Here is a 15,971-nt window from a genome sequence, read left to right on the forward strand (position 1 = left end):
TCTAGGTGAACTGGTTCTGACCACAAAGATTTTCAAACAGGTACGGAAATAAAATTCAAAGAGTAATGCTTTTTGTTTTCTCAAATTACATCACTAAATACACCACTGGTGCCCAGCTTCCAGCCATAGTAGACCTCCAGCGCAAGCGGTTTCTGTGAAGGGCGCGCGGAATCATCAGGGACCCTTCACATCCATGCCACAAACTGTTTCACCTCCTACCATCAGGCAGGTTGTACAGGTCTCTTCGGTCCCGCAACAACAGGCTCAGGAACAGTTTTTTTCTATCTACTGATGAAGTTCATGCAGTCCCCATGGAAACAGCTTAGCTTGAGAATTGTAACAATCTGAATGTTTTAATTCCATTGCATTTTGTATTTTTATTTTCACTGTTAAGCACTTTGAATTGCTTCTATGTATGAATTGTGCTATATAAATAAACTTGCTTGCTTACGGCCTTGTTGTACTACTCCCTTTGTACTACTCTGACACTGCCTTGCAAAGTCTGATAATGGAAGGTTTCAGTTGTTACAGGTACATGTCTACCTCGGGGACCTCATTGCTGCGATCGTTTCATTTCAGTTGCACCTTGCACCTTCAATTTGCAACACTGCACATTTAGAATTGCAATCGTACTTGCATTTTTACAGTTAAATACAAACGTCTACCTCGAGGACCTCATTTCTGCCATCTCTGCACCTCAATAGCACATGCTACCTTACTCCTTTTGCCTGGATGACATATCTAGATTTTCCCATTTGTACCTGAACAACTATTATCCCACTTGTAACAAACACTATACTTAATACTTGTAAACCTTCTGCCCTCTTCTATTTGCCTTAACTGCACATCTTTACATTCCACTGGTAATATACATTTACTTAATACTTGTAAATACTTGTACATTTTCTGCCCTCCTCTATTTGCACTTCTGGTTAGATGCTTACTGCATTTTGTTGTGCTGTACTGTTCAATGACAAAGTTGAATCTAATCTAAATCTAATCTAAATATGACAATTAGAAAATGCACATTATCAAAAAATTTCAATAAACAAATACTTTAGGACAAAACAATTAATATAAAAATATGAAACTATTGGTTTTATCCCCCAGATACATAGATGCCATTTTACAAGGCATTTTTGATGATGAATGCCAAACAAAATCCCGAATATTTACATAATTTCTTGCACCATTATGAGTCTATCGCTGTTTCCTCAGTGATCACTGGTCTTCGTGAAATCTCTGGAAAATAAAAGCAAATCATCAATCATAATTTTTTTAACAGAATATAACAAAAACAAGAATGTCTGTTTTCACTCAAACTGGAAGGTTTAGCATTAAAACGTACATTTTTATGTGAACCGGTTTGGATTTGGTTGTTCTGAATCTACCCCAAGGGAATGAGCACGCCATGCAAGAGAACTGGCCCAAATCAGCTACAGGGAGCGAAGGAGAAGCAGCGGCTACAGGGAGCGAAGGAGAAGCAGCGGCTACAGGGAGCGAAGGAGAAGCAGCGGCTACAGGGAGCGAAGGAGAAGCAGCGGCTACAGGGAGCGAAGGAGAAGCAGCGGCTACAGGGAGCGAAGGAGAAGCAGCGGCTACAGGGAGCGAAGGAGAAGCAGCGGCTACAGGGAGCGAAGGAGAAGCAGCGGCTACAGGGAGCGAAGGAGAAGCAGCGGCTACAGGGAGCGAAGGAGAAGCAGCGGCTACAGGGAGCGACGGCAGCACCTCCATCAGGCAGCAGACTGGAGCAACCATACGGGCCTAGAAGGCCGAGGCGCGGGGCCTAGAAGGCTGAGGTGCGGGGCCTAGAAGGCTGAGGTGCGGGGCCTACCTCTGGCTGGGGAGGGCTGGGAGGCGGTACATGGTGGTGGATGGACTCTCACCGCCACCTGTCAGTCACTAAGAGAAAAGGGCGTCAATACCTGCCGGCGTCAAGACCAAGGCCTGGAGGAGGTCAGAGAGAGAGACGATCCCCCTCACGACGTCCTCTTCATCCACCAGCACCAGGCGGTGAACCTGGGAGGAGGAGGTACCAGAGCATCGAGGTTGAATGGAACAGGGTGTCATGTGGCACACACACAGGCAGCGAAAGACTGGAGAAAAGAAGCTCTGCCTCTCAGCCATAGACAGAGTTTAATGCATGGCTCTTAGATGTAGATAATACAGAGTTTAACACATGGCTCTGAGACGTAGATAATATAGAGTTTAACACATGGCTCTGAGACGTAGATAATACAGAGTTTAACACATGGCTCTGAGACGTAGATAATACAGAGTTTAACACATGGCTCTGAGACGTAGATAATACAGAGTTTAACATATTGTTCTGAGACGTAGATAATACAGAGTTTAGCACATGGCTCTGAGACGTAGATAATACAGAGTTTAACACATGGCTCTGAGACGTAGATAATACAGAGTTTAACATATTGTTCTGAGACGTAGATAATACAGAGTTTAGCACATGGCTCTGAGACGTAGATAATACAGAGTTTAACATATCGTTCTGAGACGTAGATAATACAGAGTTTAACATATTGTTCTGAGACGTAGATAATACAGAGTTTAACACATGGCTCTGAGACGTAGATAATACAGAGTTTAACGCATGGCTCTGAGACGTAGATAATACAGAGTTTAGCACATGGCTCTGAGACGTAGATAATACAGAGTTTAGCACATGGCTCTGAGACATAGATAATACAGAGTTTAACATATTGTTCTGAGACGTAGATAATACAGAGTTTAACACATGGCTCTGAGACATAGATAATACAGAGTTTAACGCATGGCTCTGAGACGTAGATAATACAGAGTTTAGCACATGGCTCTGAGACGTAGATAATACAGAGTTTAGCACATGGCTCTGAGACGTAGATAATACAGAGTTTAACATATTGAGTTTAATTCATCAATCTAAAGCCTGGGTGTTGACTACTATACAGCATTTCATATAAAAGGAGAATTTGAATGTTTATAACTTGAATATGTCATGGTTCCATGCACCCTCAACGCCGTAGACAATGTCTGCCAATACTGCATTGCTCTAGTTCAGTGTCGTAAACACATTCCTGATAGAAATGTCTACACATTATTAACTGCTGAGATATTCTCATTTTTGAGGACCAAGCTCCAGTATGGTACAAATATTTTGTAAGTATGAAATGTATACATAGTATTCATATTCCACAAAAACTAAGGAATCAGATCTGCCCCCTCAGGCCACAATAGACACTATTTAACTCAAGTGTCCCTTCAAGATACAACAGAAGTGATTGCTTCTCTCTGACACAGAAAATGTGGGCTTGCTTCCATTCTACGAAATTATTTTTATTCTTAAATCCCCGCAGACAAATCAATGTGAGAGGCCACCACCATGGTTGCATGTGGTAAACTCTTGTACGCCATTTGCTGTATTCCACGAAAGGCACGGCTCTGAGCCAGAGCTCAATTATTCTTCGCAGGCAAGGCCAAGAAATGTCAGTTGGCCCTCCCTACCCAAATGATAGCACTTTTCACAGACAATGATTGACCCCATAGACAATGCTGGTCCAGGGGCACACAATACACAGAATTGTTGGTCAGAACCACTACAAACCATCCACAAGCTAGGAGATTTAAAGTGGTTTAAAGGTTGGTGATTTGAAAATCCATTAGAAACTGCAGCTAAAACTAGTTTATATTCATTTGAAGTTGGTGGATTCATGATATTTCAGTCAGTTGACTTTAGTTGATTTTCAGGGTGATATACAATCTAATCTGAAGTTATAAAATAGTGAAATTCACCTTTAATGCAGCATTACAGTCTAATAGCCTTGTATCAAGGCTATCAAGGAATAAGTATTGTTTAACCATCAAAATGTCTTACCTCTGCTTTGGCAATACGATCAATGACAGTCTCCAGAGTTTCATGGGGGTAACATTTCAGCACTCCTTCGATACAGCAGGCCCTGGAGCTGATGGCCTCCACCATGGTCATGTTCAGATTGTTGTAGTTCTTCTGAGCTGCCAGATTCTAAAACACAGCAGAAGAACAACAAAATCCTCACCACATTACAGAGGTCAGGAAAAGTCACAGGATGATTATATTTCCTGAGTGGGACTTTTGAATACTGCAGTGACCAGATGCCCCGACATTCTCCCAGGATCCTACTTACGATCACATCAAACCTGGAGTACAGGGCCTTCACTTTTCCTGGAATATTATTTAACAAAAGAAGAAATACAGGCATTAAGACATGGCGGATAAACGGTGAAAAGCCAAAGCACCAAGGTAAAACCAGACACACCCTCCTCATTGACCACAGGTAAGGCGGAGACTCGCCGTTCTACGAAGATGGCCAGAGCATCATACACAGTGGCCGTCTCCTGCACAGTGGCTATTCTTTTAAATGTGCCGATGTCCACCTCCTCTATCCTCTTCTGGAGGTACCGGGGCTTCGGGATCATGGTACCCTGAGATAAGGAACACAGGGTGAACCAGAGAAACAGGATGTGGGTATTTTGGTCAAATTGTTTTCTCACAGACTGAGACATCCTGGATTGTAAAACATTTTGAAACAACAGAGACAGGCGAGTTCATACAGGGTTCAGTTTCAGATCTGTAGGAGAATGAGCAGTGAGCATGCAAACGTATTACACCAGACTGGTGTTACGAAAGCGGTTCTTACAAAGATGTGGAGGAACTTGAGGATGCGTTTGTGTGTGAGGATGTGCAGAACATTGCCAGACTCTGGGTCGATGACGGGCAGTCGGTGAATCTTATACTTCAATAGAGAATAGATAGCATCAAAGAGGCTGTGAGGAAAGAAGAACAATACCATCATCCATTCACTCAACCAAAAGGCAGTCCACTGAACAGCACTATCATCCATTTACTCAGTATCAAGTCAGACAGGAGATCCATGCTATCATCCACTCACTCAGCCAAAAGGCAGACAGTAGAAGAGTGTATTCTTCCATTCACTCAGGGAGAGGCTGACAGAAGAACAGTACCATCATCCATTCACCCAGCAACAAGGCAGACTACTGAACAGTGCTATCCTCCATTCACCCAGCAACAAGGCAGACTACTGAACAGTGCTGTCCTCCATTCACCCAGCAACAAGGCAGACCACTGAACAGTGCTGTCATCCATTCACTCAGCAACAAGGCAGACCACTGAACAGTGCTGTCATCCATTCACTCAGCAACAAGGCAGACCACTGAACAGTGCTGTTTGTCAATTCACTCAGGACAAAGGCAGACAGGAAGGGGTAATGATTTCTAATGTATATGTGTTATGTATCTCGGCTTACAACTTTAAAATCAAAAGTAATCTCTAGTGTCCAGATAAGTGTATTTTGATGTATTGGTCAGAAATGGGGGTTTCCTGTGGAAAACGTGGGGTCAAGTCCTTCTTGTTTCATTGGGAGGGTATGTAGCCCAAGTTCCACACCTGTTTGTGATGTCACTATACTGTGCCATCCAAAAGTATTGGACCACTTGGTATAGAAGAGCAGCCTTGTCTCATACCCAAAATACAAGAGAAATCTCACCTTGAACTATAGTTAAAACAAAATATAAATCTATATATAATTCCCCCAAGACCTGTCAAGATTATTGGCAGTCCAAGAAATCATCCTTATCTGTAACTCTGAAAGGTTTAACATCCAGTGTGCCTGTTAGGGGGTCTTCCTCGTCTCAGTTAGTTTAACCCGTGTACGTACTACAATGCATAGCCCAGTCTGTCACTACTTTACATTTCTGGTACGCATTGTGCACTTGCAGTAAAACAGCACAAACAGATCTGGAACCAGGCTAGATGATGAATGCCTGCAGAGGTGCTGCTACCTACCTAGAGTCAGGCGTTATACTGATTAAACCCTGGTTGGAATACTTCAGTAACTCCTCTGGAATCACACAGAACGGAAGAGAGACCAATAAAGAAATCAGTTGCATTTATTTGATCAAGTCCTTGTTTTACATCCACTGATGTGGATGTAAAACAAACATTTAAAAAAAAACATTTTAAAAACCCAAAGAACAAGAAGAAAGGGGCAGATAAAGTATAACATGATGCATTTGTAAGCAGATACAACAAGGCTTCTATTACCTCTACATTCCTCGATCTTATGCCTCTCCAGTTCATAGATCTCAATCTGTAAGACACAGATGGATGTACAACACAGAGACACTTATCACGCAACACAAAAGTGCTTATAAAGACTGTATGATGTGGTTCTCTTACCACTCATTACCATCAGCTGGTACAAAGCATTATCCTAAACATTACTATCAGCTAGAAAAACATTATGCTGAGCATTACCATCAGCTGGTAAAAAGCAATTTCCCTTAACATCTTGTAAAAACATTATTCCTTAACATAACATCAACTAGTAAAAGGCATTATCCTTAACATTACCATGAGCTAGTAAAAGGCATTACCCTTAACATTACCACGAGCTAGTAAAAAGCATTACCCTTAACATTACCACGAGCTAGTAAAAGGCATTATCCGGAGCGCCATGCTTTGTGCTGTACTGTACAGGGCATTAGAGGCTTGTCGGACCACAGGTCACTCACCAGAGGAGACTGCCAGTAGCGATGCAGTATGTTGATAAAGTCTGTGATGGTCAGCATACCTACAGGGAAGACAACGTAGAAAGAAGCAATATGACACATTGTTGCACGCACATACGGACACACATGACACGCTGCTTGAAAGTATATGAACCCCATGCGCAGTACATGGGTGTTTTCTTAGTGTTCAGCATTAAATCTATATTTAACAACCAGCCTTTATTATCTGACATGACATAGGTTTATTGTTACCAATTCCATATGTTGGTTTAGAGGAAATTAATAGTGTAGCAGAAAAACTAAATTGAAAAGGAATAAGTGCAGGTGCAAAAATAAGTGAAAGCCAAGGTGCATTGGTTGAATCGAGCAAGTAAGTAGAATCAGTTGGGTTAATAAACTGGGTACCAAATGAAACATTTAAAGTAGGGATCTTCAGGGAAATGTTTGGGCCGGACTCTGATGAAAAGAGACAAGGAACCTAGGCACTTTGGTGTTACCCATACAGGTGAATGCAAAACACACAATGCCGAAAGGAAAGGAGATCTCAGTGAGAGCACATCAGTCTGGGGAAGGCTAACTAACCATCTCAAAAGATCTGAGCTCCATCAGTCCACTCTTAGTTAAATAATTTACAAACAGAAAGCATAAAACATGACAACAACTCTGTCTGTTAGTGGAAGCCCCTCCATAATATCCCAAAGTGTTACAAGAATAATAATAAATCAAGTAAATTCCAAACCAAACTTAACATCTGGAGATTTGCAGACCTCCCTGGCTGCATCTCAGGTTACTGTGCTACAACATTGAATCGCAATGGCATTCAGGGGAGGATTGCTAGGAAGAAGCCTCTGCAGTCAAAAAAGAACCAAACTGCCTTTCTTAATTGTCAGACAGTGTGGATAAAACTGAAAGTTTCTGAAAGTCCATTCTCTGGACAGATGAGGGCACAATATACCTTTTTGGTCACAATCCAAACCGCTATGTTTGTCAAAAACCAAACACCGCTTACCATCAAAATAACCGTATCCTAAAATGTAAGCATGGTGGAGGGAGTGTCAAGGTCTGGGGCTGCTTTTCCTCCTCTGGACCTGGTCAACTTCACATCATCAAGGATACCATGAATTCAGAGGAATACCTGTCAAGCTGCTAATGGTAGGCAGAAAATCATCCTTCCAACAAAACCAAGACCCAAAACATTTTAGCAAATCTACCAAAAAATTACTCAGGAGTGAAAATATATTTGTTTTAGATTGGCCAAGTCAAAGTCCTGAGTTTCAGTCCGATCCAGACGCTATGGCGGGACCTGAAGCAGGCAGGACATGCCCAACACCCCTCAAACCTCACTCTGGTGGAGTTCTAAGAGGTGGGGAAAAATAACTAAAGAAATATTTCTGAGACAAATTATTGGCTATAAATCTTTGCACTGGCTTCCAGTCAGTTACAGAATAGATTTTAAAGTGGTGCTATTGGTCTATAAATCACAGAAGAGTTTAGGCCCTGAATACATTTCTGATACATTTGAAGATTATAAACCAAGCAGGAATATTAGATCCATGAACTCAAGCCAGCTAGTAGAGCCCAGAGTCCAAACTAAACATGGAAAGGCTGCATTTAAGCAGTTATGATGCACACAACATAATATATATATATATATATATATATATATATATATATATATATATATTATGAATTGGGGTTTAGATAAGGGTTTTATTTGTTTATTTTACACAAAAACTAATGACAAGACAGAGAGAAAGACATACAGAGAGATATTCATAAAGACAGACAGAGATATTCAGACAGACAGACAGAGATATTCATAAAGACAGACAGAGATATTCAGATAGACAGATCCTCAGCAATGTTGAACACAGGGCCAATGGAGAAGGACATATTCATATCAAGAGAGAGGGAACCAGGGATTATTGGGCTAGGCCTAAAATGTGACCCTGCTCCCTACATGGTGCAATATTTGTCAGCTGGGCCACTATATAGGGAATAGGGAACCCTGTGGGATGCTAGCCAGGCCTGAGTCAGATTAGAGATCCATCCCCTCTGCAGAACCTTTGCCAAGTTACAGGTTCTAACTTCAGTCCGGCACCTGGGCTTCAGTGTCTACTGGGAATTGCCAGGACAGTTGTCACGGCTTGACTCCTGAATGACACCCTATTCCCTAGGGAACTGGGCCAAAAGTAGTGGACTATTGTATGTAGACAATAAGGTGCCATTTGGGATGTATCCTAACACACTAACCAGGCCCACTGGCCTTACAAGTGTTTCTTGGCCGCCTGGGAAGGAAGCCAGCATGGTTAATTGGGGATGTGCATGGTCCTATCAACACCTCCTCTTATAACCCCTCAGGCTTGGTCATATCAACACTCCCTGTTATAACCCCTCAGGGATGGTCATATCGACAGACCCTGTTATAACCCCTCAGGGATGGTTATATTAACACTCTCATAACCCCTCAGGGATGGTCATATCAACACTCCCTTTCATAACCCTTCAGGGATTGTTATATGAACACTACCTGTTATAACATTCAGTGAGACAGAAAGGACAGGACATATATCCTAGCCCTCACGGGAGGTTAACAAAGATACTTAGACACAAAATGACGTGAATACAGAACATATGTATGCATAGGACAGAACCTCACAGTAACCAACATAACCTCACAGTAACACACAGTAATCAATAGAACCTCACAGTAACCAATAGAACCTCACAGTAACACACAGTAACCAATAGAACCTCACAGTAACCAACATAACCTCACAGTAACACACAGTAACCAATAGAACCTCACAGTAACACACAGTAACCAATAGAACCTCACAGTAACACACAGTAACCAATAGAACCTCACAGTAACCAACATAACCTCACAGTAACACACAGTAACCAATAGAACCTCACAGTAACCAATAGAACCTCACAGTAACACAGATACTGACTCACAGAACCTCACAGTAACCAATAGAACCTCACAGTAACACACACTAACCCACAGAACCTCACAGTAACCAATAGAACCTCACAGTAACACACACTAACCCACAGAACCTCACAGTAACCAATAGAACCTCACAGTAACACACACTAACCCACAGAACCTCACAGTAACCAATAGAACCTCACAGTAACACACACTAACCAACAGAACCTCACAGTAACCAATAGAACCTCACAGTAACACACACTAACCCACAGAACCTCACAGTAACCAATAGAACCTCACAGTAACACACACTAACCAACAGAACCTCACAGTAATCAATAGAACCTCACAGTAACACACACTAACCCACAGATCCTCACAGTAACCAATAGAACCTCACAGTAACACACACTAACCAACAGAACCTCATAGTAATCAATAGAACCTCACAAAACCAATAGAACCTCACAGTACGACCCATTAAACCACAGAACCTCACAGTAACCAATAGAACCTCACAGTAACACACACTAACCCACAGAACCTCACAGTAACCAATATAACCTCACAGTAACACACACTAACCCACAGAACCTCACAGTAACCAATATAACTATGCAATGACACACACAACATCACAGTAACTCACCTGTAACAACCAGAACCTCACAGTAATACAGAGAACCTCACAGTAACCCAATCTGCAATCAGTGACCTAATTTCAGGGATCCCACCCCTGAATCCAGGCCGTCCCCTAAACTTTATGAACTCAGGCAGAGTTAGGTTGTTGGGTTTGAGGGGAATGCTGGGTAGATATGATTGGATCTCTGTCTGAAATCTGATTCTGGCTCATGGCTGACCCAACCCAATGAACTGTAAAGGTTAGAGGCTGGATTGGGTAACGCTCAGGTCCCCTTACCTACAAAGGAACACTTTCCAAGCAAGGGGCAGGAGTTGAGGAGCAGGTGTAAAGAGATTCAGCAACTTTTGGAGCATCATCAGCATTATATCCTATAGCCTTCATCAGCATTATATCCTACAGCCTTCATCAGCGTTATATCCTATAGCCTTCATCAGCGTTATATTCTATAGCCTTAATCGGTGTTATATTCTATAGCCTTCATCGGTGTTATATCCTATAGCCTTCATCAGTGTTATATCCTATAGCCTTCATTAGTGTTATATCCTATAGCCTTCATCGGTGTTATTTCCTATAGCCTTCATCAGTGTTATATCCTATAGCCTTCATCAGTGTTATATCCTATAGCCTTCATCAGTGTTATATCCTATAGCCTTCATCAGTGTTATATCCTATAGCCTTCATCGGTGTTATATCCTATAGCCTTCATCGGTGTTATATCCTATAGCCTTCATCAGTGTTATATCCTATAGCCTTCATCAGTGTTATATCCTATAGCCTTCATCAGTGTTATATCCTATAGCCTTCATCAGTGTTATATCCCATAGACTTCATCAGTGTTATATCCCATAGTCTTCATCAGTGTTATATCCTATAGCCTTCATCAGTGTTATATCCTATAGCCTTCATCAGTGTTATATCCTATAGCCTTCATCAGTGTTATATCCTATAGCCTTCATCAGTGTTATATCCTATAGCCTTCATCAGTGTTATATCCTATAGCCTTCATCAGTGTTATATCCTATAGCCTTCATCAGTGTTATATCCTATAGCCTTCATCAGTGTTATATCCTATAGCCTTCATCAGTGTTATATCCTATAGCCTTCATCAGTGTTATATCCTATAGCCTTCATCAGTGTTATATCCTATAGCCTTCATCAGTGTTATATCCTATAGCCTTCATCAGTGTTATATCCTATAGCCTTCATCAGTGTTATATCCTATAGCCTTCATCAGTGTTATATCCTATAGCCTTCATCAGTGTTATATCCTATAGCCTTCATCAGTGTTATATCCTATAGCCTTCATCAGTGTTATATCCTATAGCCTTCATCAGTGTTATATCCTATAGCCTTCATCAGTGTTATATCCTATAGCCTTCATCAGTGTTATATCCTATAGCCTTCATCAGTGTTATATCCTATAGCCTTTATCAGTGTTATATCCTATAGCCTTCATCAGTGTTATATCCTATAGACTTCATCAGTGTTATATCCTATAGACTTCATCAGTGTTATATCCTATAGCCTTCCTCAGTGTTATATCCCATTGCCTTCATCAGTGTTATATCCTATAGCCTTCATCAGTGTTATATCCTATAGCCTTCATCAGTGTTATATAGTAATGTCTTCATCAATGTTATACATTAGTCTTCATAACTGTTATACCTTACCCACAAAGCACTGCAGCTTGTTATCCCAGAGTGGGGCTGCTCTCACACCATTTGCCACCAAAGCAAAAAAGGCCTTTTTCACCTGCACAGTGGAACAACAAAAATATTTAAAACTTTAGAAGTGTGCATCTCTGAATAAATCATTTCGATAAACACTGCAGTGTTGATGGTTTTGACAGGTTTACCTGCAGCGTTGTGTCAAAGATGACCAGCTTGGAGCTGGTTGGAATGGCATCATAGCAACAGTGGTTCATCATGAACTTCGTGTAAACACTGGCGTCTGGGTCTGAAAGGAGGGACATGTGCAGAGCACCCTGGTACAAGTCCATCAGTCTGTCAGTGCACTCACACAGGGCTCCTCTAACCTGTGCTCAAAACCTCTAACCTGTCCTCAAAACTCTCCTCAAACCTCTCCTCAAACCCTCAAACCACTTCTCAAACCTCTCCTCAAAACCTCTAACCTGTTCTCAGAATTCTCCTCAAAACCTCTAACCTGTCCTCAAACCTCTCCTCAAAACCTCTAACCTGTCCTCAAAACCTCCAACCTGTCCTCAAAACCTCCAACCTGTCCTCAAAACCTCCAACCTGTCCTCAAAACCTCCAACCTGTCCTCAAAACCTCCAACCTGTCCTCAAAACCTCAAATCTCTCCCCAAAACCTCAAATCTCTCCCCAAAACCTCTGACCTGTCCTCAAAACTCTACTCAAAACACTTCTCAAAACCTCAAACCTCTCCTCAAAATTCTTCTCAAAACCTCAAACCTCTCTTCAAACTTCTCCTCAAAACCTCTAACCTGTCCTCAAAATTATCCTCAAAACCTCTAACCTGTCCTTAAAATTGTCCTCAAAACCTCAAACCTATCCTAAAAACTCTTAAAACCTTAAACCTCTCACTAAACGTTAAACCTATCCTCAAGACCTTAAACCTCTCATTAAAACCAAAAAACATCTCAAAACCTTAAATGTCTCCTCACAATCTTAAAAACCTCTCCACATAACCATAAATCTCTGCTCATAACCATAAAGCTCTGCTAATAACCATAAAGCTCTGCTCATAACCATAAACATGTACATATAGTTTCCTGTTCCAGTGCCAATAGGAAACTAAGGGAATGATATATGGCCCAGTACACTCCAAAGCCTTAAGGTGCCTTATTGCTGTGATAAACTGGTTACCAACGTTACTAGGACAATACAGATAAATATTTCAGGCTCTTAGACAATTCAGGGTTCGACTCATTGATTTAATAATACAGCATATTAAAATTTAAAAAACACACAAGTTACCTGTCTCCTTCATTATGAGCCCATCCATGAAGGGGACCTGCAGAAAGGCACACCATTCTACATCATTAACCACCATCTACTACAATACCTACATTATTAGCTACCTTTCATCTGCCATTATTAGCTACCTACATCATTACCTGTCCTTCATCTGTCTGATTATCACCTACCTTTCATCTGTCAAATTACTTACCGTTCATTTGTCACATCACCTACATCATTACCTACCCTGCATCTGTCACACATTACCTACATTGTAACCTACCCATTTATCACTCATTACTCAGGCAACATACACACCACTGACAATACTTTAGATGGAATCGGCAGAAACTGATTCACTGTGTCACCTCCTCTGGTGTGTGGTAATGACAGACACTGATTCACTGTGTCACCTCCTCTGGTGTGTGGTAACGGCAGACACTGATTCGCTGTGTCACCTCCTCTGGTGTGTGGTAATGGCAGACACTGATTCACTGTGTCACCTCCTCTGGTGTGTGGTAACGGCAGACACTGATTCGCTGTGTCACCTCCTCTGGTGTGTGGTAACGGCAGACACTGATTCGCTGTGTCACCTCCTCTGGTGTGTGGTAACGGCAGACACTGATTCGCTGTGTCACCTCCTCTGGTGTGTGGTAACGGCAGACACTGATTCGCTGTGTCACCTCCTCTGGTGTGTGGTAACGGCAGACACTGATTCGCTGTGTCACCTCCTCTGGTGTGTGGTAATGGCAGACACTGATTCGCTGTGTCACCTCCTCTGGTGTGTGGTAACGGCAGACACTGATTTGCTGTATCACCTCCTCTGGTGTGTGGTAATGGCAGACACTGATTCACTGTGTCACCTCCTCTGGTGTGTGGTAACGGCAGACACTGATTTGCTGTGTCACCTCCTCTGGTCTGTGGTAACGGCAGACACTGATTCGGTGTGTCAACTCCTCTGGTGTGTTGTAACAGGAGACATTGTTTTTAGTTTGAAGGAGTCAGATGTATAAGATTGGTACACAGGCTGTCCACCCTGAGAAAAGGGGCCAGGAAGCTAAATCCAAAACAAGGGCTTGTCAACGCGTCAACAGAATGTAGAGACGTTCCAAAGCAGGAACAGGGACTGCCGATGCTACAAACAAAAGGAATGTCTTGGTGCAGCTATGTGCGTAGCTACAGCTACTGTTGTTTCCATTCAGTCTTCAGATATCCTGTTCTTCTGAACTACGAAGTTCATGTTGTTCTTGTTTAAACTTCTTGGAATGTAGATCGTTTTACATTGTTTACTGTCCTTGGCGTCTATGTCACAAGCCAAGAAAGTGCTTAACTATTTGAGTCAGGGATGGTGGCTCTTGACACTACTCATGCTGAGGTTACCAGACCTAGACTATAGTTTCAAACTGGGTGACATGCCGCAAAATGGTAAGTCAACAATCAGGATTACACGTTTGTCTTTTTTGCATTTTTACAACAGTCTGCAGTGTTGGTAAAACTGAGATGGTGAAGCAGTCTTCTTCAGCTCTTAACAACATCAGTTACTAACCATTCACACCTACATAGAAACTGGAGTCCCAGACGCAGGTCAAAACGTCCACTTACCTCTGAGAGTGGCTCCATGGCCGGGGCTCGGGGAGAGGGGAGGTGATGGGAGATCCGGCTGAGAGGAGGCTTTCACTGGGGCTGCTCTGTCCCCTCCTGATCTGTGCTAGCGTCCCCGGGAGCTGCAGGGTCTAAATCGGGAGCAAGGGAGCGGGCCGTGGCATGCAGGGAAACGGGGGAGAAGGGGGAGGGGGGGCAGATGCCAGTCAGAGGGGAGGTGTGTGTGTGTGTGTGTCCCAACAAGTCTGTGGACCGGAGCTGTGGGGAGGACTACAGTCCTCAAGCGAGCAGGGAGGAGCAGAAGTGACTTTGCTTCAGTTCAGTGTAGCAGGACAGGGAGACCTGTGTTACCTCACTCTCTAAACACGTCTCCATAAGGACCCTGAAGGTATTGCTGTTACCTTGGCATTCTTAGAAGTGTCCTTAATAACTTATTAACCTTGTTGTACTGTCCTCCAGCCTTCAGATCGTTTTGTCAGGGCTGTTTGGTAATATTTAATGCTGGTATAATACTTTTATGACAAAGCATGTGTGCGCGTACAATACACTATAACGGTTCTGAAATTCGCAAATGAAACTGGAAGTTGACTAGCGAAAGGAGGATGTCAGAGCAACAACTGCCTGCGTGCTCTTTAAGATGTCTTATTCTCTGCCAGCCAGTCCGGGTGTTAAAATGTCACAGCTCTGCCATTACAGATGAGGCTATTTATACATCCGCGACCTGATGGTTATGTATCCTTATGGGCCAAGTCCTAAAATGGAATACTATTCCCCCTGCTTTGGACCAAAGCTTGTAGGAAATTATGGCACTTAATTAGGAATAGAGTGTTTTTTGGGACGGACTTTGCTGTAATATCAGTATCAGTAGACAGGGCACCAGTAACGTAACCTGGCACGTTTGCAGCGCAGTATGCAGCACTGAAAAAGGCAGAAGATAAAAACACTTTTCTAATATTATTTGAAAACGGAAAAAATATTTTAAACATTACATTTCTCTATATGCTTTATTGACATAAGTGAGAATTTTAATGACTTGCATTAGGCTGGAATGTTGCAATTTTGTATGTCCTGAATACTCAGACCGCTGGAACCCCGCTGGAACCCCGCTGGAACCCCGCTGGCCATGGAGGGATATTTAATATTAAAATATAGAACCATACTTCTTGACACTAATTGCTCAGATGTGGAAATAACATCTCGTACACTGTTGCTGCTGGTAAGCGTTATCAGTTCAATGAAAGTTGCACCTACTCTTTCAAATAACATCAAAGCACAACAAATGT

General features: G+C 42.3%; 1 protein-coding gene across 3 annotated transcripts; it reads right to left on the bottom strand.

Moving 5' to 3' along the window:
* Positions 1–1,077: 1,077 nt before the first annotated feature.
* Positions 1,078–14,872, bottom strand: prkag3b (protein kinase, AMP-activated, gamma 3b non-catalytic subunit). 3 transcript variants are annotated; one of them, XR_003777558.2, is made up of 13 exons: positions 14,689–14,871; positions 13,105–13,141; positions 12,004–12,104; positions 11,819–11,900; positions 6,568–6,626; positions 6,098–6,143; positions 5,840–5,894; positions 4,674–4,800; positions 4,293–4,458; positions 4,161–4,198; positions 3,872–4,018; positions 1,835–2,019; positions 1,078–1,242 (listed from the first exon to the last, which is right to left on the bottom strand). XR_003777558.2 is itself a non-coding variant. In XM_010900373.3 (13 exons), exons 1-13 carry the CDS (start codon positions 14,704–14,706, stop codon positions 1,193–1,195), a joined length of 1,020 nt encoding a protein of 339 aa, XP_010898675.1. In that variant the 5' UTR covers positions 14,707–14,872; the 3' UTR covers positions 1,078–1,192. The 3 variants fall into 3 exon arrangements, 2 of the variants coding, with proteins under 2 accessions (XP_010898675.1, XP_010898676.1); XM_010900373.3 differs by having other exon boundaries at positions 1,926–2,019; positions 14,689–14,872; XM_010900374.3 differs by having other exon boundaries at positions 1,926–2,019; positions 12,004–12,132; positions 14,689–14,872.
* Positions 14,873–15,971: the final 1,099 nt, after the last annotated feature.

The sequence above is a fragment of the Esox lucius genome, chromosome 20 (genome assembly GCF_011004845.1).
Source record: "Esox lucius isolate fEsoLuc1 chromosome 20, fEsoLuc1.pri, whole genome shotgun sequence".
Taxonomy (NCBI): Eukaryota; Metazoa; Chordata; class Actinopteri; order Esociformes; family Esocidae; genus Esox; species Esox lucius.